The sequence below is a fragment of the Onychostoma macrolepis genome, chromosome 06 (genome assembly GCF_012432095.1).
Source record: "Onychostoma macrolepis isolate SWU-2019 chromosome 06, ASM1243209v1, whole genome shotgun sequence".
Taxonomy (NCBI): domain Eukaryota; kingdom Metazoa; phylum Chordata; class Actinopteri; order Cypriniformes; family Cyprinidae; genus Onychostoma; species Onychostoma macrolepis.
Window position 1 is genome coordinate 24,742,679 of NC_081160.1, and position 26,256 is coordinate 24,768,934.

The 26,256-nt window shown below is 36.9% G+C and overlaps 3 protein-coding genes across 4 annotated transcripts; 1 reads left to right on the top strand and 2 right to left on the bottom strand.

Moving 5' to 3' along the window:
- The first annotated feature begins 170 nt into the window (after positions 1-170).
- On the top strand, positions 171-3,529 carry gpx1b (glutathione peroxidase 1b). Of its 2 annotated transcripts, none has more exons than XM_058778244.1 (2): positions 171-492; positions 2,896-3,529. In XM_058778244.1, the coding sequence occupies exons 1-2, from the start codon at positions 271-273 to the stop codon at positions 3,244-3,246; spliced, it is 573 nt and encodes a 190-aa protein (XP_058634227.1). In that variant the 5' UTR covers positions 171-270; the 3' UTR covers positions 3,247-3,529. The 2 variants fall into 2 exon arrangements, with proteins under 2 accessions (XP_058634227.1, XP_058634228.1); XM_058778245.1 differs by lacking the exon at positions 171-492 and adding an exon at positions 1,132-1,555.
- A 994-nt stretch (positions 3,530-4,523) lies between these two features.
- Positions 4,524-21,117, bottom strand: usp4 (ubiquitin specific peptidase 4 (proto-oncogene)). The gene is made up of 22 exons (XM_058778243.1): positions 20,900-21,117; positions 19,235-19,362; positions 17,792-17,922; positions 17,447-17,573; positions 17,211-17,356; positions 17,050-17,111; positions 16,677-16,820; positions 16,345-16,462; positions 15,608-15,781; positions 15,340-15,498; positions 12,563-12,787; positions 12,397-12,480; positions 11,970-12,064; positions 11,133-11,315; positions 10,818-11,044; positions 10,475-10,699; positions 10,256-10,326; positions 9,544-9,659; positions 9,309-9,458; positions 6,826-6,929; positions 6,406-6,494; positions 4,524-6,251 (listed from the first exon to the last, which is right to left on the bottom strand). The coding sequence occupies exons 1-22, from the start codon at positions 21,046-21,048 to the stop codon at positions 6,129-6,131; spliced, it is 3,030 nt and encodes a 1,009-aa protein (XP_058634226.1). The 5' UTR covers positions 21,049-21,117; the 3' UTR covers positions 4,524-6,128.
- A 1,217-nt stretch (positions 21,118-22,334) lies between these two features.
- On the bottom strand, positions 22,335-25,846 carry emc3 (ER membrane protein complex subunit 3). The gene is made up of 9 exons (XM_058779048.1): positions 25,728-25,846; positions 24,997-25,187; positions 24,862-24,919; positions 24,683-24,776; positions 24,473-24,577; positions 24,285-24,366; positions 24,123-24,202; positions 23,317-23,399; positions 22,335-23,176 (listed from the first exon to the last, which is right to left on the bottom strand). Exons 2-9 carry the CDS (start codon positions 25,149-25,151, stop codon positions 23,048-23,050), a joined length of 786 nt encoding a protein of 261 aa, XP_058635031.1. The 5' UTR covers positions 25,152-25,187; positions 25,728-25,846; the 3' UTR covers positions 22,335-23,047.
- Between the last annotated feature and the right edge of the window lie 410 nt (positions 25,847-26,256).

Here is a 26,256-nt window from a genome sequence, read left to right on the forward strand (position 1 = left end):
TTTATAAGTGTAAAAATGCGAAAGACATCACAAAACACGTCATCAGATTCACATATAAGAAGATAAACTTTCTCAACCATTAAGCAGTAAACGGAACACTTTGCGGACACTCCCTAATATTCTATGGGCGTGTATTAAAAATAGGCGTGGAGCGTCTTGCCATGATTGGTCGCCGCATAGCACACCGCCCACGTTTATCGGTTTTATACAAGTGTCACTTTCCTAGTAGATTCTGTATTAGTTTACTGCGAGACAACGGTGTCACTAAACATGGCTGGAATAAAATCGTTTTACGACATCACAACCAAAACCCTCACTGGTGAGGAGTTCAAGTTTTCTTCTTTACAGGGCAAGGTGGTCCTGATCGAGAATGTCGCTTCTCTTTGAGGAACGACTACCAGGGATTACACCCAGATGAACGAGCTCCACGACCGCTTCTCGGATAAAGGGCTTGTGATTCTGGGAGTTCCCTGCAATCAGTTCGGCTATCAGGTAAGATGACTTGCTGTAAACTCCTTGTTTGATTCAATAGCCCTTCACTGCCGAACAGGTGCCTGTGGCGCACTCGTTCTGCCATCACCTGCTGTCTCTGTTTTTATGCATGATGGTTCATCTGTATAAAATAAAGGCAGCCTAAATGTCTTGACAGTAACACTTATGTTTAAGTAATTAATCAACACTTGTAAATCATGTAATAGCCTACTTGTTTACAATATAAATATCTAGAAATGTTAGTTTATATAATTACATATATATAGATATTTGGATATTAATTACTGATTATATTATATTATGAAGTATTATAAAACAGATCAGTCCTGTTTTGGATGTTGATCCTATAGCCATATTTTTAAATTTAAACAAACAGCCATAGCACATAGATAAATATGTGGTTGCGGTTTAAGATATAATAGGCTAATTATAATTATAATATTTTTTTTTTCGTAAATAACTAAATAAAAGTAGCTATATTTAATTAAATGATAGATTTCTTATTAAAATATAGTTAACACCGTATATGTAAAAGACTCAATAACCAAAGCAAAACTCAGTTGTATCAAATTTGCTTTTATGTATATAAAATGTACTAAATTTACTGAATAACCAGAGGTGGAAAGTGACGAATTACATTTACTCGCGTTACTGTAATTGGGTAGCTTTTTTGTGTACTTCTACTTTTTGAAGTAATTTTTAAAATCTGTCATTTTACTTAAGTATTTTGTTTGAAGTATTGTACTTCGCTACATTTTAAAACGCATTAATTACTGAGTTAAAAAAAAAAAAAAAATCGCTACCTGGAAACTACTGCAGTAAATAATGGGCAGGAGAACAAACTGGCGCTAAAATTAGAAGAAAGATGCAGACGGACGAGACGGGCGTTAATGTTGCAAACCCAGCTGAAAACCAAACCCCGTCATATTCGGCTGAAGTTGAACTCGAAGGAAGTGAAGTGAACCCCTGGCCATGTTTATGCTCTATTAAGCTGTGTTTGCCTAGGGAGACCAAACTAGCAGTTTATAAAATCTCGACATCAACCCTTCGCGAGCATGTAGAGGTAAAGTGAATCCTTGCATCATTGCATTGGTGGTTAAAATGAAGCTTTGGCAGTTTAGCACAAATTAGCCAAAAAGACAGTGGTGCAGGGTGTGCGATATAAACTATATTGCCAAAAGTATTGGGAAACCCCCTTCTAATGAACGGGTTTGACTACTTTAGTAATTTCCACGAGGACAAATCTGAATGTTTAAGCATATAATGATATTCTAGGGAATTGTGTGCTTCTAATTTTAAAGCAACAGTTTGGACAGGACCCTTTCCTATTCTAACATGACAATGCCTCTTTGTATAAGGCAAGGTACAAAAAGAAATGATTGATTTAGTCAGTGTGGAAGAACTTGACTGGTCTGCATAATTTTGTTGATATTGATTTAATTTCCTGGTAACAGCCCAAATGTCTTATTATTCTAAATAACTGATTCCTTTAATTAAAAACAACTAGTTTGAGATTTATAGGCCTATCCCAGGGGTGTCAAACTCAGTTCCTGGAGGGCCGCAGCTCTGCAGAGTTTAGTTCCAACCCTGCTCCAACACACATACCATGTAGTTTTCAAATAAGCTTAAATGATTGGATTAGCTGGATCAGATGTGTTTAATTAGGGTTATATCTACACTGTGTAGGGCTGTGGCCCTCCAGGAACTGAGTTTGACGCCCTTGGCCTATCCCATTTTTGCGTCCCTCCCACTGTTAAAATGTAACTAAGTAATTTTTACTCTGAGTAAATTTTAAATGAGCTACATTTTACTTTTACTTGAGTAGATTTTTAGACTGGTACTTTTACTTGTACTTAAGTAAAAGTACCATTACATTAATGAAATTTTACTTGAGTAAAATATTTTTGTACTCTTTCCACCTGTGTGAATAACTATAAAAGACTTGTTAATACATTATATGTAAGAGACTTAACAACCAAAGCAACACTCAGTTATACAAAATTTGCTTTTATGTTTATAAAATTTATCAAATCAAATCACGTCAAATTAAGTAACCACATATAAAAAGTGAACACATATGTGCATGTTAAGCAATACTCTTTTGAAATGACTTTCCTTTGGCTTAGTAGTTATTTTATATTAAAGAGATTCTCTAATATGTTTATTGTATATTACTTCTAATTTATGAATATAATAATGAGCCATGACTATATTCTCAATTTAGGAGGGCCTCTCATACTTCACTGCCTTATTAAATATTGTTCAGTAAAACATAATAATCAATGTTATTGCAAATTATTTCTGAAATATCTGTTAAAATGCGTTTATGATTATGTTGCCTATCTATCTATCTATCTATCTATCTATCTATCTATCTATCTATCTTTTGCTTTGCTGTTTTAGGAAAACTGTACAAGTGAAGAGATCCTTCCGTCCTTAAAGTATGTCCGTCCTGGCAATGGCTTTGAACCTAAATTCCAGCTCTTGGAGAAGGTCGACGTGAACGGGAAAGCCGCCCATCCTCTCTTCGTCTTCCTCAAGGAGAAACTTCCATTCCCGAGCGATGAGCCAATGCCCTTCATGAGCGACCCCAAATTTATTGTGTGGAGTCCCGTGTGCAGAAACGACATCGCTTGGAATTTCGAGAAGTTTCTCATTGGATCTGATGGAGTGCCATTCAAACGCTACAGCAGGAGATACCTGACCAGCAACATCGAGGGAGACATCAAGAAACTTCTCAGCATAGCCAACTAAAATGGTTTTGTGGTCAAAAGGGTGTCAAAATAAATCAATAACCCAGCTTCTGCATTACATACCTTGACCCATATGGGTTTCCAATGGGCGTTCATGACAGGTTGTGCTCTCATGTGCATGATGTTGCTGTGTTTGGACTTTTACTTCATGAAGGTGCTCCTGTAAACATGCTTTGTCTGTGGGGAGCATCTGATGCCGTGCAAAAGTCCTAACTGAACAGTTTCATTTAGCTCTTGTATGACACAACATGCAACTTGGACCAATAAATGTGTTTTCTACTCAAGTCTAAAGATTGCCTTTTTTATTTCAGCTTCAGTTAGTGTGGGAGGACAAGAAAACAGATCTTTAGGGTTTTGTCTGTTGTGTAATATGGTACTGATCATCAGGTGCTTTGAAGAGATTCATTCTGTATTAATGAGTTCCAGTGGAAACTTATCTCTAGTGTGGGGGTGTGAGGCGGGAGTAGAATTTCCCACTGCAGTATTTGCATGCAGTTGCACTTACCTTCAAAAAAAAAAAAAAAAAACTATTCATTTTGAAAAACTAAAATAATTGACCACCAAATCAGCATATCAAAATTATGATCATGAAGGACCATGTGACTATAAAGACCACTTTACACATTACGGCCTGCTGAAAAATCAGCTTGGAAATAACAAGAATAAATTACATATTAAACACACAAATATTATACTATAGGAATAAATATATATAGAAATATAAAGAATTTTTTAATTGTAATATTTCACAATATTATTGTTTACTGTTTATCAAGTAAATGCAGGGTTGGAGAGAATAAGATTGCATGACATCATTCAATACACATAACAAAAATATCTAAATGCACATATATTAAAAAAAACGTTGTAAACATTCATACATCCATTTCTGTTTACAACTGCCAAAACCAATGCAATTTCACCATGTACTCTCAAAACAGTTAAACTAGTTATGCAAGTCTTTCCAGACAATTTAACATTTTATATTTACGTGTATGTATATGGCAGATGCTTTTATGCAAAGTGACTTGCACTGCATTCAAGGCTTATACATTTCTATCAGTTTTTGCATTCTGTTGGAATCAAACACATTACCTTGGTATTGCTAGTGCAATTGGAAATAATATAAAATAGCAGTAACAAATAATGGGTTGCTATGTGGAATCATTTAACTGATCCTGAAGATTATGACAGATTCAAAAATCATCTGATGCAAATTGATTTACTTAATGTTATATAATATGAAAAACAAAAAAAAAACAAAGCCACTACCTATAATCAGGCTTCCACATTTTATTATATTTTCAATTCAAATAGGCTTTAATCAAAATCTGGTGTTGCACATGTTGGCATGATAAATAGAAGAACACAAAGCAGCTATGTACTGTGCCCCAGATTATGATTATGTACATCTATGCAAGAAAAGTCTATGAAATTACAAAAACAAAAAAATGTTTAAATGGATGTTTTACTAATGAAGGAGCTGCAGGGGGACAGCTTGAGTCAATGATCAGTTTGTGTCTTAAATTTTATATCTGTATCCATAAATAACAACAATAGTGGATTTACCAGTCAGTGACTGCTAATACCATAAAGAGGTAAACACCAGGAACAACCATCTAGTTTTGCAAATTCAAAAATTGCATGCTGTTTTGCCACACACACAAAAAAAGAATATGCTTTGTGTATTATGTTCTTTGCAGTAAGAAGCACTTTGTCATTTGAGCTTCGAGTTGTTGCTAAAGCCATTTGACACACAAAATGCCACAATTAATCACATGGCAGATGTGCCAATGTACATCTACAGGTAATGATAAAAGCTATTCTTTTTATTAATAAGGTTGTTCTTAATTAGAACAACAGCCATTGTTTGTGTTCCTCTTTGTCATGTACTTGTACCTGTTCAAGTGTCATAAAATTAGCACCACATTCGATATTCCTCTGGACCGAAGCCATTTAGACAGGAGAAAAATCCACCAAAAAGAAATAAAAACGGACTATTACAAAGCACAACCATCTGAAGAAAAAAAAAGAAAAGAAAAAAAATGCTCGGGCACGACCGTGACTTACGTTGTTCCACATTTTCGTAAGCTTCCCTTTTCACAGTTTTTGGGACATAAAAGGCTGTTAGTGTGATTGTATTTGAGAGCAGCCCCCCCAAAAACCAGCATGATAATAAACTTGACATTTTGTGGCATCCTTATAGCTGAGTGACTAGGAAAGTGAAATATTTCACCCTCCGGCATGGTATAGTTAACATAAAGCGTGGCTTGTGATAGGATAAATGAAACATGAGACAATATTTAATATAAGAGCGCAAGCTTCTCCGAGAGAATCTCTGTGCTTATCACCACACGCTTCAGTTATTAAACACAGAGAGTCTATTCTTCACACGAGGCACGTTACAAGATGTTGATAGCTGGAGTCCAACGTAAATGGGTAGAGGCATAATTTAAACATTTCAGATGAGCGTAATGTTGCATACATAGTCTATGTTTAGGCATTTTCCCTCCCCTGATCTAAATCATCTAACATTCATGTCGTCCAAAGAGAGGTTATATTGCCGTTTCACCCTCGTTCTCATTTCAGACTAAAAGAAATGAGCTTCTATGATCAGCAGGCATCAAGGTCCAAGAATAAAGTCTTTCATGTCACGCTTCAAACTAAAATTCTCTTTATTTATTATTAATATTCTTTTTTGGCTCTTGATAAAGACGCATGTGTGAAAGAAAGAAAAAAATTAAAATAAAGCTAAAAACAAAGGGCCTGTTTGTGAGCCTTTAATAGTCACTGAAGTAGCCAGGGATGTGCGTCGATGCATTGATGATTTCATCTTTATGTAGTTTTTGTTTCAGTGCCAGTCCTTGAAAGACTAAAAGAAACTCAGTTGGTGTCCATGTGATCGTCCAGGGTCTCTGGAGCTCCGCCTAGTGATGCGGAGGGGGTGGATTTGGACGGCGTGTCCGCATCTCTGCGTTGGTAAAATAGCACATAGGCTGCTTTAGTCTGTGGAGAACAACAAAAAAGACAATTGGAATTAGCAATGGCCAATTCCCAGTTTCCATATTGAACAACAGCAGCTCTTTGAGATTCATTAACCACTGTGAAACGCTTTAGGAGTCTGCAAAGGATAATAAAACGGAAAACGTAGTAGCCTCACCACAATCTGATCCTCAGTTGCAGACGACACACTGCTGTCGTCAAAGTAATACCATTTTCCATCCACCTTGTTCTTGCCGTATGCCGTGTCTGCAAGAGGAAATGAAACGTAGAGCTTAACGGCTGAACTTTGGCAATCAAAAACAAACCAAGCTATCATTTCCAGGCAGCAATATAATGACAAAGACATAAATGATCAACTCTGCGATATACTTTTTGTAGTAATCCATCAAAAATGAGATATCCAACTAGGTTGCACAAGTGAAGGTGATAAAGGGAAAATAAAAGGCTGCTGACACAATCTGCGTGTCGACCCAGTTATGTATTAATATGATTGTTAATACATAACTGGACATATGAATAGCAAGGGTGTGATTTCATTGTAAAATAATGGGAGAGTTGTGCAAATAGAGTGACTTACAGTGGCCTCCGCCCATTCCTCCATAGTGGTTGGAAACCGCAATGAGGTCATAGACGTATGGGTCAGCTTTGGGGTCACAAACAAACTCTGACATGTTCAAGTCCCTGTGTAAGAAAGTTTACATTTATTTCCAAACATGAAGTCACCAGAATTCCAGAAGTTTTATAAAAGTGAATTTCATAAAAACACAAAAACTACCAAAGATCAATCACCGGCAGTAAGTTTGGCTGATCAAATTGTTTATTTTAAATTATAAACCTATAATTTTTTTTTTTTAATCAAGACATCAGTGCATAAACACGACTGCAGTTCTGAGTTAGTGTACTCCTTTTACCACAATGAACAATGGACAGCTTTGTTTGTACAGACAAGCATGACTCAGCTTCCCAGAAACTGACACCTAACGTATTGCACCTGACTCTTGTGCACTCTTTCCTGCTTCCTGTAAGGTAATCCTGACCAAAACCAAATAGGATCAAAGCCAAATGAACATGGCAAATAACATGTAGAGGGGCAAAAAAAGTCACCCAGAATGTGGCATTTTTGGTATCTGAAGTGTCAATATTGCGCATGCTATAAATGAATGTCACGTAACTAAAATTAGATGATGAAAATAAAAATCTGATTAATACAAAGTTACACCTGAAGTCAGGTGTACATTGAGGCCTGAGACAATGACAAAGTATTCTGTGTGCAGGGAAACAACTTGGCGCCATCTGGTGGGAAATTTAGACAAGCATTTCATATGAAGAGGACGCACAGTGGTGTCTCACATTTAAAGTTTGCTTTCACACTAGATCCGTTTGCAGTGCAGTCCGTGAGCGGTGCAGAAGCAGCAGCACGTGCTCAATGTGCTTTCACATAAGACGCGTTTGAGTGCGCTGTGGTTCGCTGCAGTTTGAAACGGGCCGTGCACGCGTGCGACGGCTAGCTGGAGTTGTCGCAGAAACGACTTTTCCCCATACTTTTATCCTACGTGAAGGTTACTTTAGAAATAAATAACAGTCATAGTAAATTTAGTTTGTAATTATACATGCTTCTGTGACAGCTTTGTAGTTTAATCGATGTTGTTATGCGATGTTATGTTTAATGCAATAATTTGGTTTTCCATGGTCAACCTAGGCTATTTGTGTTCAATCATTAACCTTAAACATAAACAAGAATAAACAAATCAATACGTTTGCATTCGTATGCATTTACGAACTACTTGTTTTCTTGAAAAAAAAAAAACACTAACACTAGCTTTTCTAATCTTTTTGCATTCTATTTGTTTTCTTTTTATTATACAACTAACAAAAACAAAAAAGGCCTCTAACACTAGCTTGCTCTATTCTATCTATTTTCTTTTTATTTATTAAAAGAAAGTAGAATTAAATTAATTAAAAATGCTACCCTTTTGTTAAAAGACGTCACATCTGATTTGTTAGGAGCATTACTGACAGAATCATCAGCCAATCAAATTTTAACGTTCAATGACAGCCCGCCCTCTGGGTCTAGCTATGTGCCCAGTGCTACCCCCAGCGTAGACCACCCCTTTAGTCAGGGATTTCCAAGGAACGAAAGTGAAACTCAACGAAAAGAAAATGACAGCCGCAGTCATCGGCGCCTACACCAGATCTTGTTGCCAATCTACTAAAAATGTATTTTTGCAGACAAAAGAGAATAACTGAGAAAGGAAGGCCAACATCCAAACTGAATTAGCTTACAAAGGCCAGCAAAGTTTTTATGTGCCATTTCAATGATTGCAACTATGAGTGGCTAACAAGCCAACACCAGGCACAAGTTATTTTGTTGGCCGTGTTTACTTTTTAAACCGAGTAAAGGGACATGGAATGACAGACCCATGGACTTTATTTATTAAGTGACAGGTGAGTGCTTCATTATTTGATGAGTATTGTATCATGCACATTGTACATGGTGTGTTGATAATACTGTGGAGCAGTGTGTGGATGTCCAGCATTTGTACAGTTTTGCTGCTTTGGGTGTGTCATCATTAGAGTGACGTGAATGTGCATGGTGGATTACTTTTACTGACCATGTAGGGAATTTACTCTGCATTTAACCCACCCTAATTTAGCCTACTGTTGAAATTGTTGATCAGCCGTCATTGTTGTAGAGAGCCTGTGTGCGGCATAATGTGTGCATTATATGCATATGGCTGCGTTAGCTGTAACAGATGTGTAAGATGTGTACAAGTAGTTTACAGTTGCTTACTGAAGGCCCTGACTGAAACCCCACGGTACGCCACTGGGTAAACAACAGCTGCTGGCTTCATGACGCAAACGCCCCAAGGTTCGGACCTAAATAAAATAATATGAACGCAGTCCAGCAGGGGGCAGGGGGGCCAATCGATCTCGGGTTCGGACCAGGCAGGCAAACCAAGTGTGAAAGCACCCTTAGGGACAAGTCCCATGTTTTTTGGAGTACACATACATATACACACATATATATATAGCGCAACATATGTCTCGCAACAGATTTACCTAATTGGAAAGTCTACAACAGTGTCAAGCTTGTCTCTCCAGCAGCGGTTGTAAGAGAAGCGTTTCAGATGCACGACCAAAATGCGTGGGAGAGACCACAGGTCAAACTTCTTCGTGGCCTGCTGGTGTTTCTTACACGTGGGGCAGTACCTGCAGAGGAGCACAGCAATCATTAAAACTTCACTAAATGTGGTAATATTTCAGTAAATCATTTGACCTTGAACATCCTCCTCACCAGGGGTCATGTTCTCCTAGAGTCTCCATTGTAGTAAAGAGCTCGATGCATTCTCTTAAAGCTACTGTAGTCTTCTTCTTCTGAGCATGTAGCATGCTCTCATGTTTATCATAGGCCTGGGGAGAGACTTCACATTAATGTCTGAGGAGATTTAGCAGGTAGCTAAAAGAAAAGATGGGTGACTAGTCAGTTTTTGCTAGGATTATGGTAGACATTATAATAGTTCACGTATTTGTACAAAATTTTCAATACTGCATGGTCATTGAGGCAAGACATTTAAAAAAATTTTTTTAAACTTTTAGAAAATTTAAGTGAGAGTAAATAAATTATAACCAAAGTAACCTGATAAAAGTATCACTGTTTCCACTAAAACATTAAACAACTTTTCAACATTAATAATAAGAAACGTTTCTTAAGCATCAAATCAGCATATTAGAATGATTTCTTAAGGATCATCACACTGAAGACTGGAGTAATGGCTGCTGAAAATTCAGCTTTGCCATCACAGAAATAAATCCGATTTTGTCAAGACATTGTCAAAACAGGAAAAAACACAATATTATTACTATTATTACTCTATTTTGATTAAATTAAAGCAGCCTTGGTGATCATAAGAGACTTCCTTCAAAAACCTAACAAAAAAATCTTGCAGTCCCAAAAATGTTTGAACAGTAATGTAATTTTGCACAATTAGTGGAAGAGAGGGCATTACCTCAGCTTCCTGGTCATCGTAGCACAATTTCTTTGTGTCTGAATCCCAATCAATGGCTACTGTAGAGTGAGCTGTAGAAAGGAATATCTATCAGTTTTTATTTTAAGTATAAGAGCAAGTGACCCTAAAGAGTTAAAGTCAGACAAATACAGCAAGTTAATGATCAACCTGATTTATTTGATTAATTTTTAGTATCAAATGTAAAAAGGTAATAGTTACTTGTGAGCTTTAGGAGATTGCCATCAAATGGCAGAGAACTAATGTTGGCTGTGCCGTAGGAGTTGACCATGCTGAAAGAAAAGAGTTTCGGTCGAGAAGTAAAAGATTTTCCACCGCTGCTGTTGGGCCCATTCTCTGGTTCTGAATCCTCCTCTCCATCCACAGTGTCTGAATGACTATTCTCTGGTTCTGGACTCTCCTGGTGATCCATGGCTTCCTCATCACCTGAAACAAATGCATACAACAAGATCAGATCTGTATCTGATGAATGTGAAAAAAATCTAAATGGATGACAGTGTGTATGCAGCATTTGGGAGCTTTATGACAAGGTTAAGTGCCCTACCATCACAAACTCCATTGGGGCCGTTGCAGGCTCCAGAGTGGTTGCTGCCGTTGGATCCAGCACTGCAGGAAGCTCCATCTGAAACTGGGCTGCTGCAGCCACTCAGGCCTGTGCTGTGACTGGACACTGAAGCGAGGCATTCTGGTGATTGGCTGCTGCTAGAGGATGTGGCTGAGGCAGATGCTCTACTGTCTGTAATGGTACCCTGTGAACGCTTAACGTAACGCCTAAAACAAAAGACAGATAAAGGGTCAACCAAGTTTGCAGTAAGAACTGGTGTAAAATTGAGATAGACCACTAAAGCACAACACCAACCCGATCCTCTCCAGCACACGCTCATAGAGGGTATCTACACTAAGGTTGTGGCGCGGGACGGTGATGAGAAGAGGCTGGCCGAAGAGCATCGTCCCCGAAGAGCCTCCGCTGTGCTTAGCATGCCTCTCTCTGAAGTACACTGGCAGGTTCATCTTCTCACTATCTTCCTCTAACACCTCATAACTAAACCACAAAGACACAATCAGTAAGAGGTAACTCACTCAAACAACACACTTAGCTGAACGGCAAAACTTACATTATGCAAAACGATTCAATATACATATGCTCCAGTTCAGAAGTGTGGGGTCAGTATTTTTATTTTTATTTTTTAAAGAAATGAATACTTTTATTTAACAAGGAGGCATTAAATAGATAAAAAATGACAAGTTACAATAGACTGATATTTCAAACAAACGCTGTTCTTTCTTCTGATATTTCAAATAAATTCGATGATGGACTTTTTCCCAAATAATCCTGGAAAAAAAGTATAATGGTTTTAAAATATTAAACTGCACAACTGTTTTTAACATTGATGTTAATAAGAAATTGAGCACCACATTAGCATATTAGAATGATTTCTGAGGGATCATGTGACACTGAAGACTGGAGTAATGCCCACAGAAAATCCAAAAGGAATAAACCACATTTAAAATGTACAAAAATAGTTAAATTTTTTAAAAACAGTTATTTGAAATGATTCAACAATATTACTTTATTTCGGATCAAATAAAAATGGCAACGTGGTAAGCATAAGAACCATCTTAAAAAAATAAATAAATAAATACTGAACCCAAACTTTTGAATGGTAAAGCAAGTATAATTTTAAAAATGACTTACACAAAAATGTCATCCTTCTCCATGATGTGATTGAGACCATCATCCCGTTTGTAGATTTTGTGGAATCTGTGATTGTAAACATCTGCCACAACCATCTAGAAAACAGCAAACAATCTCAGACTGTCTGCTAGAAATTTAAGCCAGTGTTATATAGAAGCAAGAAGATATTAAAGGAACAGTTCAGCCAAATAAAAAAAATAGCCATCATTTACAACAACCTCATTTTGTTTCAAACTCATACGACTTACTTTGTGTAATAGAACACAAAATGTCAAATTTACATGCTTTATTCCAAGGTAGCCATATGGGTTTATAACAGTATGGGGTGGGTAAATGATGACAATTTTTTTATTTTTGAAGGTACCATCTCTTGAAGCAACATTAATAATGGAAAAAGGTGTTAGGTTGGGAACCACAAAAGTCTTACATTCTCTGAAGGAACTCCAGATAGCTTGGCCAAAGCGCTGCACAGGTCTGCCACTACACCCATTTTGGGAACAACTACACGATACTGGAAGATAACAAAAGTATATTTTAGCCCACCTTCTGAACTAAAACATGCACCTGAGTGTTTTCAGGAAAACAGTTCTTACTTGCATGGGTCTAAACTGCGGGTCAGTGCGGACCAGGAACACCTCCATAGTGCGATCCTTTTTCATGGGCAGGGGTAGTGTGAGGTAGCAGAAGGGGTCAAAGGTAACGGAAACTTTGGAGCATTCTGGGCAAACCAGCGTAGATTTGAACAAGCCATGGAAGATGTCCACAATTATAGAATCGTTCCGCAACCGGTGATTCGCCCATGCTTCCTTGGCTACAATCTACAGACAAATGAGATTACTGTAGGTCAAATAACATTCTTCAGTTTAAAAGTAAAGGTCCAAATTCCTAAAATGGATGAATGGAGGTTTTCAGAGTAGTGCTTATTCACTAGCACAACAGAAACAATAGCTTTTTCTTAGTAATTTATTTTAAGTTTTGACTAGTGGTTGACCGATATATCGGCATGGGCCGATACATTTTTCCTATTTGGCCGATGCGTTCGCGGCGGGACTTTTATTTTGACGGCGCTGAGAACGGCAGTGCCTGAGCACTGCAGTGCTCACATTCTCCCTGTTGTTCGCCATCCTCATTAACGGCTCTGTCTAATACGGATAGAAGTCTGTCTAATAATCAGATAGAATCGTTAAACAAAGGAATTAAAATGTATACAAAAGTATTTTAACGACTGCTTTTATATTATTAGTAATAAACAGGCAAACATTATAATACTTCCTTGTTTGCTGTCAGCATTCAGCAAATACGCATTTACATAATTTAAACAAATCTTTGAATGTCTAATGAACATTTAATTTCACAAACCTTGCAAATCGAATCCAGTTGAGAGATCTTGTGAAGTGTGCATTTGTATCCTGTAGGGCTGCACGATTATGACAAAAATCATAATTGTCGATTATTCCCTTGAGATAATTGCGATTATTAATAACGATTATTTTGAACAGATTGTTTGAAGCTGCATGCCGTATTTTTATATAAAATATACTTTTATTGCTTTTCTATAGCATTGAGCCTCAAATGTCAACTATGCATAGGTTTGGTTTCTTCTTTAAACAAAAAAAAAGGTAAAATTATGCATGGTATAATAATGTTATACCAAAACTAAAAGAAGAAAAAAAAGAAAAAAAATGGTTTACTAAAGCTATATTAGTTATATAAAGCTATATTACCATTTTATTTACAATTAAACAGATGAAATTTCAAATTACAGTAACATTTTACAGTACAATTTATATTATCAGGGCTCCAGACTAACATTCGAGAGCAGTGGCACCAGCACCTGATTTGGTAGCACTGACCTTGTAATATTACAAGTTTTGTCTCTTAGAAATGCACATTAGAACAGGAGCTTGAGTTCAGAGTAGCAGGAGCTTGAGTTGGGATACAGATGTACATTTGACAGTACCATTGTGAAAACTTTTATACATTACCATGGTAATAAAGTGCTGTACTTTTGGTTAAAAAAAAAAAGTAGCCTAACTATATGGTTTCTATGGTGTTTGCATCGAAAAACAGTAGCCTAAAGACATTCAGTCAATTACAAATCAACTGACAGAATAATTAACAAAATAATGTAATTATATTCCATTACTCCTTTAACATATTTTGTATATTAATAATATAATACTCAATATGAAGATCCTACTTTTCTGCCACCATTGTTACCATTAGTGTTACTACAGTAAAACTATGGTAAATGTGGGTGATTTGTGGATTGAAACGTCGTCTAACCAGATCGTTGTTGCACTGTTTCTGCTGCTTTCTGCATCAGTGTTGATGAGAATAACAGCTCCGATTTAAAGAGACGTGATTTGCACTGGAGAACTCTGGGCTGAACTCGAGTGATTCTTACTGGATTTCACAGCGTTGTTTAGCGCGTGATCGCGACTGGTTACTGTAATAAACGCATACGCTCTAAACTCGTGCTGCGAGTGTGGTGCGCAGTTCAAACGAGTACCGCTATTTTGTTCTGCTTTTGACACATTTGGCGTTTAACATATCTATCATGCACAATAGAGTGACAACGACTATCAGTTAGACAAAATGTCTTTTATCCAGTGTGTTTGAGTTTGTTAAACCCCGCGCTGCAAACACCTCTTAAGCACACAGAATAATGCAAGTGGGCATTTTTAATTATTTATTTTTGTAATTGCGGCTTTGAACGATTATGTAATCGTGACATCCATAATCATAATCGCGATTAGAAATTTGATTAATTGTGCAGCCTTAGTATCCTGCATGATCGTGCATTCTCTGTGTGTCAGTCGGTCCGTGCAAATTGAATGCTGACAGGAGGAGAGCTCAGCTTGACTGGAGACGCGCGATCGACAAACTTTAAACTCGTGATTTCAAATTATGCTGCGCTTTATGTATTTGCCCACTGTCATATTCATGTCATTTTCACTGTGTGCTGTATGTAAAATGAGTGTTACCTTGGCTTTATTTGAAAAAAGACTCCCAAGGTAAACAAACTTCCCAGAATACTGAGTGCCCTGTTGGTTACAGTGTTTACTTCCTTTTTAATTATATTTTTATTAAATATTTATTTATGAGAAATACTTTGTCATCTAAAGTATAAGAATATTTATTTTACACATTTATTTTTTTAATCCATTTTCAAATGATTTCAAATTTCTTAAATATTAATTAAAATAAAATTATATCGGCCATCGGCCACCCTGCTTTCCAAGATATCTGCATCGGCTGTCAAAAAAAAAAAAAAACAATATCGGTCGACCACTAGTTTTGACTACTTCTGTACTTTGTTTCCAACTAAAATAGCATGCTGTGGTTTACACAATGATGTAAGGTTTACCTCATCAGGCCGCCCCTCAGCATCTCTCAGGGCCAGATAAGGCTTCTTCTTAACACGGTTAAGGTCTTCATGTAAGCCGTCCAGCAGAAAGGCCAGCAACTCCTGAGAGTCTTGTTGCTGGTACCCTGAGAACTGCGGGGCAAACCGACCCACTTGGGTCTGACGAGAGAAAGATGATGTTTCAACATTCAGAATGAAGGGTTTGTGTTAAAAATGGCCAATGATATCCACAGTAACTTCAGCCTCTGTAAGCTATAGATTCACTCACTTTAAAAGTGCGTGGAGCCACATAACTGCTCCGACTAAGCCACATCTGTTTGACCAAATCCGCGTAGGCCTCTGCAATCTCCCCTCGCATCCCTAATGGATTTTCCCGGTTGATCTCAGCTTCGTACCGGTCCTCCAAGAAATATTCCGTTAGAGGGGGAGTGTTGCTCAGGCACTGAAATAAGAAGTCACTTAGAATGAGAAGGAAATAGTCTTAATCAAGAAGTCTGGGTTTGGCTGCTAGATGTCTTAAAGGGATGCTCCACCCCAAAATGAAAATTTTGTCATTAATCACTTACCCCCATGTCGTTCCAAACCCGTAAAAGCTTAGTTGAATAAATGTCGTTATTTTTATTTTCTTTGCGTACAAAACAATATTCTCGTCGTTTCATAAAATTCAGATTGAACCACTGATGGCAGATGGAGTATTTTGGCGATGTTTTTTTTAATACTTTTCTGTGCCTTGACAGTGTAATTTACTTGGCCGTCAATGGGACAGTCACAAGCCTCCCGGTTTTCATCCAAAATATCTTCAATTGTGTTCCGAAGACGAACGAAGCTTTCACGGGTTTGGAACGATATGGGGGTAAGTGATTAATGACAAAATTTTAATTTTGGGGTGGACCATCCCTTTAACTACACAATCTGAGCCCTCTTCCATTGACACCCATCAGCAAACTGAGTGAATATGGCAGATTTCAAAACATACTGTGTAAATGAACATTCATTTTTGAATACCTGGAGGGCAGAGTTCATGAAGCAGGTGTTGCCCAGGTTGCTCAGACCACAGAGGCCTGGCTGAGCGGCAGATTCTCTGTAACTGTAGGAGGAGCTGTAGGAGTTGTAACTTCCCAGTCTGCAAAATGTATGGTGGGTTAGCAAAGACATTCACCATTAATTAACACCACAATTAACGCCATCACAATTGGTCAATCAAATACTGAATACAAGAAAACTGACCTTGAACTGAAGCCTTGTTTTAGTTCCCTATTTAAACTCTCACAGTAAGAAACTAAACTAGTTTATCTCTGGAGTAATTTAGGACTGTTTTGATTTAATCTTAAACTGACCTGTTACCAGAAGTACTGTTGTTCAACATGTAGCCAGAGTTGCTATTGCTATCCCCATTTGTTATTGTGGAGGATATGGTGGCAGATGAGTTTGAAGAGAGTTTTGGGGAGGTTGTATAATTCCGAGAGGTGGAAGTACTGGACCTAGGCATGAATCAAATAATAGGTTAGGGTAAATCCAAGCAGTGTTGCAAAAAGTGTTACTGGCAATCAAAGTAACTGATATAAAAGAAAGCTCACAATAAAAATAGAAGAACTAAAATAAAATGATACCTGCAGATCTAACCCTTTAAGTGATTTTTTTTAAGCATTAAGCTACCATGTTAATCACAGTTGCTTAAGTGTGAAAATGACCTAAACTGCATGTACATACTTGGAATGGCAGGTCTGTCTGGGCCATGTGCCATCCTCATTCTTCTTCTCTATAACAAGAACCTGAGGAGTGAGATGAGACTGATGATGTTAACTCATAAAATGTCAGTCAAGAGTCTCAAACCAACCACAACTGGAATGGAATACAGCATGATGGTTTACCTGGCCCTGAAAAAGCCCTGCGTCCTGTACGGTGCTGTCAAGCTTGTTAAGTTGTTCATAAGTGTTACTCATATATTTATTCCAAAGTCGAGTTTCCTTTTCAGATGGGATATCGAATAAAGACCTCATCTCCTTTTCAATAGTATCTAGGTGGGGAACAAACAAAAATTATGTGATGCATCAGTGATGCAAATACTATTGATGAGATAAATTGATATTTTCTGGAAGTCTCATACCTATAGTGTCTGCTTTGCTAAAATGGCGGGTGACAACTTTGTCCATGTTGTCATTTTCACACAGGTTCAACTCAAGCAAATACACTTCCACTTTACAGTGCTTCACAAACATTCCATGTTCAACAACCTGCAAAACAAGTCAATTTATTCAACTTTAACCATTTAACTGTGTAAGGGTTTCAATGCAATTAAAACACGACAATAGCATCACCCAGTAACCCTGCCTGTAATCACTCAAGTATATCAGACAAAGGCATTAAAAAAAAAAAAGTAAACAAACCAAGAGATTACCACAATATGTAAAACTACAAAGAAATATGCAATATACAAAGAAAGATGTGGAACCTTTCTGATGATGGGTTTCTGACCCTCCAGACAGCCATACCAGCTGACCAGCTTATTCCAGGCCTCTGTAGGCACTAAAACATAGTCTAACTCATCTATGAGATGCTCTTTCAACGTCTGAGACTCGTGATCTATGATACAGAAAGAAAAGGGGAAACCATTAGAAAAACACATTAGAGCCCTTTAACACTATACTGTATTATCTAAAAGAACTAGCCATGCTAGGCTCAGATTTTGTGTGGTGCGCCACAACTTAAAATTGCTTTAATGGTTTTCAAATGGCAGGTTAATCTGAAAAAAAGTTACCTTAATTAAAATTTCTGTCATTATTTATTCACCTTCAAGTTGTTTCAAGTTTTTTAAACTCTCTTCCAAAACACAAAGGAGAGAAACCAAAGAATGGACTTGTTGCTTTTTTCCATGTAATTACAAAAATGGGTAACAGAGCTTTCAAGCTTCAAAAAGGATGCAATGCAACAAAGGCCACACAACGATATTCCAAGTCTTTAGAAATCAAATGATAGCTTTAGGAGATAAAACACAACCAATCTCCTTATTAGTTACAATATTCTTCTCCTCCAGTGAGATGTTAAATCAAATTATTTCATTATTAATTAATTTGAACAAATCACTGATCAATGAAAACACTAGACTCGTAAGGTTTATTGCATATGTGACCCTGGACCACAAAACCAGTCATAAGTGTCAATTTTTTGAAATTGAGATTTATACATCATCTGAATAAATAAGCTTTCCACTGATGTATGGTTTGTTAGGATAGGGCAATATTTGGCCGAGATACAACTATTTGAAAATCTGAAATCTGAGGGTGCAAAAAAATCAAAATATTGAGAAAATCACCTTTAAAGTTGTATAAATGAGTTCTTAGCTATGCATATTACTGATCAAAAATAAAGTTTTTATATATTTACAGTAGGAAATTCACTAAATATCTACATGGAACATGATCTTTACTTTACTGATTTTTGGCATAAAATAAAAATGGATAATTTTGACCCATACAATTTATTTTTAGCCATTGCTAAAAATATACCCCAGTGACTTAAGACTGGTTTTGTGGTCCAGGGTCACATATGGTTTAAAATCTCCTTTTGTGCTCCACTGAGGAAAATAAAGTTGGGATGACACGAGGCTGAATGAATTAAAGAACTTTCTTTGGGTGAACTACCCCTTCAAGACTGAAATATCAAAACATAGGTACGCAGTAAGGTCCTAAAAAATTAATTTACCTGATTCAGAGGCTATTCACATACCTAACTGAATAAGAATTAATATTCTTAAAAGCTCTGATAAAAAAAATGTCTCCAGTACTAGAACAAAAATCATTTTACTGCTGGCAAGAGAAAAAAATAAATAAATAATTCACAACAGTTATCTATGAGAATGTGAACAAAGATAGGCACAACACTCAACATCGATTACCTGAAAAGAGTCCAGAGTTGTCAATGGGTCCCGGGTACAGATTGTGCTCTCCAACATTGTACAAATCCCAGCTGTCAAAGCCCACATATTTCTTCCACTGTTTGAACCACCGGCTGTCAATCAAATACCTACACAATTGGAACAATAGGTGGAGATCAGTGAAAAGTTAGGGGAAAAGGACAATTTATGTGTTTCTCTCCTAAAATGTTAGGGCTAAACTGTTGGCAAAGCAAATATCTATTGTGTTATTACACATCTACAAATATAGAACAGTCAGCAAGGATGTCTTTCTTAATCTCATCTAAAGTAGGAACTTGTTCCACTGCATAAGCTTGTTAGCACTTGATTCCACTCTGCAAAGGGACAGACATTATACTTTGGTTAAAAAACAAAAAAGTCCAATCAAAATTCTGAATTAAAATTGGTCACCCAAAAGTGAAATTTCTGTTATTGTTTACTTATGACTTTTTTTTTTTTTTCAGTGGAACACAAAAGATTTCACTTTCATTGTTGGGGAAAAATGCATTGAAAGCGAAAGAAAAGAAAAGTTGTCAGTCTCTTAACATCTCTTTTTAAATGCAACAAGAAGACTAAGCATTGGAATGTTTTAACTATCTGTTCATTTCAAAATGTTTAAAGTATATAGCCAACATTAAATTCTTTAGAAATAGAGTACATTGAGCTAAACTAACAAACGTTACCCGAGTAAATTAATAGTTTTCGTATAAGTCTATACACTGAAAGTACTTTTAATCCAACTGAAACTAAATATTGTCCTTTCTGTTGAGTCATTAGTCTCTCCACTTATTAAAACTCGTCAGTCTTTCAAAATAAAAGCGGACTGTTATCCAAACACTTACATATACTAACGGGTTTAAAATCTGAATGTGTATATATTTTGGTCTTTTAATCTCCACTAACTTCAGATCGATTTTTGCGTGTTTACTATCTGTGCCATAAACTCGTCTATTGCCAAACAACATTGTGAGTGACTGGGTGTTATCCAGTGGCCATGACAAAGCACTGCCTCACTGTAATACTGGTTTAGGTAGCTTAGGCTTCGTCACAACTTCACAGGGAGGAGTTTGGCCGTTATTTTAATCTAGTTTGACAGTTCATCTAAAATAACAAGATTGTCGTCTGACAGAAATGAACATTTAACCCGTCAAATGAAACGCAAACTAGCCTGGCTAACTAGCCTCGGCTAATGAAGTGCCTTACATGCCTGACGCTACTTTGCCATGTACGTTAGCTTATCAGAGAACTGATAACCGACAACTGGGTGGTTGAGTTCATTTACCAACCCTTCAGTTACTAACGTGTCTGAAAACGTCTTGTTTTTCCATTAATGAGACATTGAAGCAGAAGAACTGGGAAAAATGCGAAGCTACGGCTGGTTAACCTGTGCTAACTAGCTACAAGACAACTTCCTCGATTTCTAACCGATGTAAATAGTTAAATCCTTATTACAGTAAACCGTACGCTTGCCCTGGACACTTCCTCGACAATAATAGCAGCCTTCTAGTTTATGGGTGTTAGCGGAGCAGGTGGCTGTCCAATGCCCGTCTAGTGAAGGGATTTCCGGCAGCCGGTGTCTCCGTCAGTAGGCCTGAGCTGATGCCGACAAGCGTGCCTTGACTTCGGCTTCACATAAAAACCTCTTACCACTCGTCTCCCTTTCGTAGTGGCGTTTTTAGCAGTGTACCGATGCTCTGCTTTTGACTCTCGGTGGACGGTACTGGTGTCTGTGCGATCACCGGCTTCTCGTCGGGATCCGAAGCGTTACCCGACTCGGGTCCGCCTCCCTCCGCCATCGTGCAGCGAGTGAACCCGCAGCGGCCGCGAGCGCGCTGAAGTATACCGGGGACGCGCCGCGTTATTAGAGGGAGCGCGCATACTTGGCTGCCGAATTCAACTACAAGTTACATGCATACTCGGCAACATGAACGAGGAGAGGCGGATAATTAATGCATTTTAGTGTCCTTTATAAATAAACAGGGAAGATGTTGGTTGTCCGGATCCCTGACTGCTTAATGTATTCCTGTCAGCCAACATTTTTTGACTGATAGGATTGTTGCTAAAGTGTCACCGAAATTGGAGAAGGGTCTGCAGACTCTATTGGCGAAATTGTTTTTCTATTGAGCTTCGAATAGCGTATTTGGTTTAATTTAATAACAACTACCCATACAAGAAAACCGATGTGCGATGATCAACGATCGAAGCTTCATTCTGATTCGAGTTTCGATGAATCAATCAGTTGAACAGGTTAACAAAACTCGTCTGAAGGATTCATTTACGAATCGGACTGAGTTGGTTTAGTCCCAGTGATTCTTGAGCCAACAACATCGACTCACTGACCCGACAACGGCTGCTCTGGCACATGTCCGATTACTGTGGCCGGTTGCATACTGCTTAGACTAGTCTTAAAATGTATTTATTTAGAGGTCAGTTAAATCCAAAAAGTAATACTTTTTGACCACTTGGTTAATGGCTAGTTATTCAAACTTGTTCTTAAGACACAGTCTTTAATTTGTAACTGGCCCCTGGAAATATAGTTTTTAAGTCGTGACCTACCATACAATACAGAATTAGTTTTATTAAATAGCATTTAATTAAAATGTTCTGAAAAGAGAACATTTGTTTGAGAAATGTACATTTTAGTATTGTTTACTGTAAATGCCAATTATATCTGGCAACAAATTACTTTTTAGCCAATACATTATTCGATTATAAAGAGTGGGTGTTTGACCAATATAGAAGATCCACCACATTCAGGTCTTTGCATGACAGGTTGCATTAAGGTTTGGTAATGTCAGGCAAAATCTTTAAATAGAAAAATTTTTTAATAAAGTAAAAAATATTTTTTTAATTTTTTTATTTTGATAAAATAAATGAATAAAGTAGCCTATCCTTTTCTTTGAAACAGCATTCTCTAATAAATCTGCACAGATGTTAAAAAGTAAATGGGGTCAAATAGGATTCATCACATTTTTCTTCAACAATGGTAGAAAAATGAATTAAATATTAAAAAAAAAAAATACAGAACAGTGCATCACTATTTAGTAAAATAGCTGTATAAAGAATGTACACATCAACTAAATGTAGTGAGGAACATTTATTTAACAAAACCAAACATGACATTTAATAAAACAAAATCAAATAAATATATTAAACATGCCAATAAATCTTAATCTGTAATGAGGATGTCTTTTCACTACATACTCAGTGCATGGTGTATTGGCACCATAAGAAAGCATCTAAAACACCAGTAAATTTAGGAACATACTATTTAGGTAACTGAACCTATGTTATGGTCTGATCCACTTTTTAAAATGTCATCACTTCCTAAAACTTCCTTTTCGCATACTTGGTCCAAACAATTATATGGTCCTAGTAAAATAAGAAAATGGGGCTCATAAAATCAAAATGTTAATTGTGTTAAAAGAAAAATAAAGAAGACATAGCCATAATCATAAGGGAATGTTTTCATGAAAACCAGGTCACACGCTACATTATAGGGTGTTCTGTAATATTTCGGTTGCATTGTATGAATGCAGTCGCAAGAGAATCCATAAAGCTTAAAGCTCAAAGCTTTGTCACACTATGACACTTACGTCTGAGCAAAAATGAATAATGGAGGGAATGGTGCATGCATATTACACAAAATGTGATATGTCTGCAATGAGGTTTATGACACTTTCTAGAAAAAGAGAAAACTGAATAGAAGCAATTTGTCACTCCCAAAACCAGACTGACAATTCACTCTTCTAATTCAGTAAGGTCCGCCAGAACCTCTCAGTAGTGGACAGGCACTTAGAAAATGCCCGTTGGCAACTCTTTGCTGAACATCCCAGACAAGTCCAAGTCCTTACTCATCAGATCCTCCTCAACATTCTCTAAGGCCCACTGATGATCCGTCAACTCCAGAGCCTCCCACTCCGCCTAAGAACAACATTCATATACATAAATCTTAAAAAAAAAAAAAAACTAAATTAAGTTTGCAGCCTCAAAATAATATATAAAACAAAAAAAAAGTTTTGTAAATTTAAAAAGATTAGTGTGCAGCTCCTAATTCATGATACCTTGAATGCTTTGTTTGTGTCAGCAGGCATTGCCATTGCAGCACCACTCATCTGTTCCTGCATGATGCGAGACTGATCTGCACCTGTTGCAAATGTAAAAAAAATTACTGCATACGTACTTCATATACAGGGCTTACCCTAATTAAATTATACAAATGCAACATGAAAAAATGCTTATAATTCTAAAATGATTTTTAAACTAAATGTTTAAAGGCAAAAGCTATAAAGTACAACACGAATTTAGCCCTTGAGCGGTGCTAAAAATCTTTTACCTACTTTGGTGTTCCCAGTCAAAAATGACCAGCCTTTTAAAAATTACTTACAAATGCTATATTATCACCTTATCTGTATCTTATTGTCAACTTGTTTTTTCAGTTAGCACAGGTTTTTTATTTCTTTTTGGAAGTGACTGGTTGTAAGCCTCACTGATGATCTGAGCTTAAACATTTTTCAACATCAACATTTTTAAGTGAAGAAAAGGATTTTTTGAGGAGAATGTTGGCTATATTCACTGAAAAATGGTACAAAATCACCCCAGCAAAAGCACAAAAATTCAACCCAAAAATAATCCCCCTAAAGCTTATTATACCCTTTGTGAGCAAAGTCCGTAGATTTTAGTCCAATGAGATAAAACATACTTTTTGAGAAAAAGCATTTTTAGGAAAAAGATCCTCCTCTCTGGGGCAAAATGACCAGAACACAAAAGCAGACAACTGACAATATTTAGATCAATATTACGACGAGGCATCCGCTGGAGTAGGTGAAAATTATGGTGTATTGAATGGAACACCGGTAAAGTTATTTACCATTGTCTTGTCCAAGAATCAGAGAATACATGCTCCTGAGACCAAAGACATTCAGGAAATACCAAGATGCTGAACTCACCCTGTGGATGTATACAGCACAAGATTGTTTAAAAACAAAGCTTTGAATGAAAGAAGAACATTCAAGGGTTTGAGAGCACTAACCAGGAGGCATCTAGGGAAAGCAGCTCAATTCCCTGCTGCAGCATCGGTTTGAAGCGGAGTGTGAGAGGAAACGGTACCTTTGCTTGAAAGAGAACAGAATTACAAATGGGTTAAGACAAATTTTGTAAGAATAAACCAGAAGTAGCCAAGCTCTCATATTTGATAATGAAAAAAATTGTATCTCTTACTTGTGACAAACCCAGAAAAGGTCCAGTTGATCCAACCACCAATAAGGATCATAGGCAGGACGTTTGTCACATTGCCTTTCATCATGTCTGTCAACATGCTGGGATCTAATTGAGCAAATAAGTATCATGACATTGACACTGTCAATCAATTGTGACTGTCATTCTATGATATTATAATATATGCATAAATGTATTTCCACCAAGACTCACCAGTCATTGGAGATGGTGGGACCACCTTTCTTTTGGTCTTCTTGAAAAATCCATCTTCTTGATTATTGAAGTAGAATTTTCTCATCAAGAAAGACTATTTTAGAAAGAGATAACATTTCAGTTTCTGTAATTCAGAAACATCTCAAGCAAAAGACACAAAAGAGATAACAGGGGCTCACTTGTTTAGGGATGTACTTTCCATTTTCCCGTAAAACTCTGCTCCTGATGAGAACCTGGCTGTGTAGAGAATGTAATCTTTAGTATTTTGTAACATTGTTATACGGATAATGAAACAGTCAGTCAATGAAAGTTACCTGTCTGAAACCTGCTCTAAAGTGAGCTTTTTGTCACTTTGTAACAGAATTGAGACATAATGACGAATCACTCCAACAAGAAAAGTGATGAACACAATTGGCAGCACAACCCAAAGACGAATATTGGAGTCCAGGAGGAGCTCAGGCTCAGCCATGCTTTAGTGAAGGGATGTTGATGGGATATGCCCACCCTGAAACAAACAAACAATGAGACCTAGTAATCTCTTGGGCTCAGTAATCTAATGCCCTGTTATATTCAAAATAACAAGCAGATCATCGTGAACCATTATGGATTAATGAATAGTAGTACATGTATATAAAAGGACAGCACTGATACTTCCCTAATAAGCTAGTACTAGATTCCCTCAAGTGCACGATGAAGGTTAAATATGTCAGATCTGCATAAGAATGCCATATGGTACATTTATCGCTTCATTTCACGGAGCGATTTCAATTCATTTGTTCATATTCATGTCAAGTTCATACATGTCTATTTCCTCTCCATCTGTTACAGAACACAGAAAGAGAAAAGCAGGTGCTTCAGATTTCAGTTTAAATCCACCCACTACGACGCATCAGGGTTAGCTTGCTGCTAACAACCTTCTTTCAGGCTTAGAGTGGTGAGGCATTTTTTTTTTACATATACACACCCGCACAGAGCATATGCTATATTTTCGACGCTACGTGTTGCGACAACTGAGACTTTATGGTAATGTATGTATTGTACCTACTCTTGTATTCAAATTGCGGTTTATCTCTTCGAAGCCTGATAACGACTCAAACCAGGATGCGACACCATCGAGCCGCTGCTGCTAAGATGTGAACGAACTTGCAAAAAAGTGTTTCAAAATAAAAGTCGTTTTTGTTACATTTTCATAATTAAAGTTCAAATATCAAACAATGTGCCAGTAAAGTATAATCATAATATATAAGCATTATTATAAATGATTATATGTTAATTTTGACTGTTATATCACGGCAATTAACATTATTTTGTCCTCTTTGACCCGTTTTTGTTAAAACGCACTGCGCGTGCACACACAGTTTTATGCAGCTTGTCATATATTTATATAACAGGAAAAAAAAATTGTCTTAGGACAATAGGATCAATAAAAATTATCATTAGAATAAATAAAATTAAATAAATTAATATTAGCATAACATTTAGTTATTACAGTTTAGTGCATTTTTAAATATAACACTTCTTAATTACATCATTTAATTTTTTTATACATTAAATACTTAAGCATCCTGACTTTT

Excerpts from the sequence above, each read along its gene's own strand:
- gpx1b (XM_058778245.1), top strand. The coding sequence starts at position 1,358 with ATGCAGACGGACGAGACGGGCGTTAATGTTGCAAACCCAGCTGAAAAC. Across the intron at positions 1,556-2,895 it reads CCCTTCGCGAGCATGTAGAG|GAAAACTGTACAAGTGAAGA; the intron begins GTAAAGTGAATC and ends TTGCTGTTTTAG.
- usp4 (XM_058778243.1), bottom strand. The coding sequence starts at position 21,048 with ATGGCGGAGGGAGGCGGACCCGAGTCGGGTAACGCTTCGGATCCCGAC. Across the intron at positions 11,045-11,132 it reads CGTGTGCTGGAGAGGATCGG|GCGTTACGTTAAGCGTTCAC; the intron begins GTTGGTGTTGTG and ends CTTTTGTTTTAG. Across the intron at positions 10,327-10,474 it reads CAATCTCCTAAAGCTCACAA|CTCACTCTACAGTAGCCATT; the intron begins GTAACTATTACC and ends TCCTTTCTACAG.
- emc3 (XM_058779048.1), bottom strand. The coding sequence starts at position 25,151 with ATGGCTGAGCCTGAGCTCCTCCTGGACTCCAATATTCGTCTTTGGGTT. Across the intron at positions 24,203-24,284 it reads CTTTCCCTAGATGCCTCCTG|GGTGAGTTCAGCATCTTGGT; the intron begins GTTAGTGCTCTC and ends ATACATCCACAG. Across the intron at positions 23,177-23,316 it reads ACACAAACAAAGCATTCAAG|GCGGAGTGGGAGGCTCTGGA; the intron begins GTATCATGAATT and ends TGTTGTTCTTAG.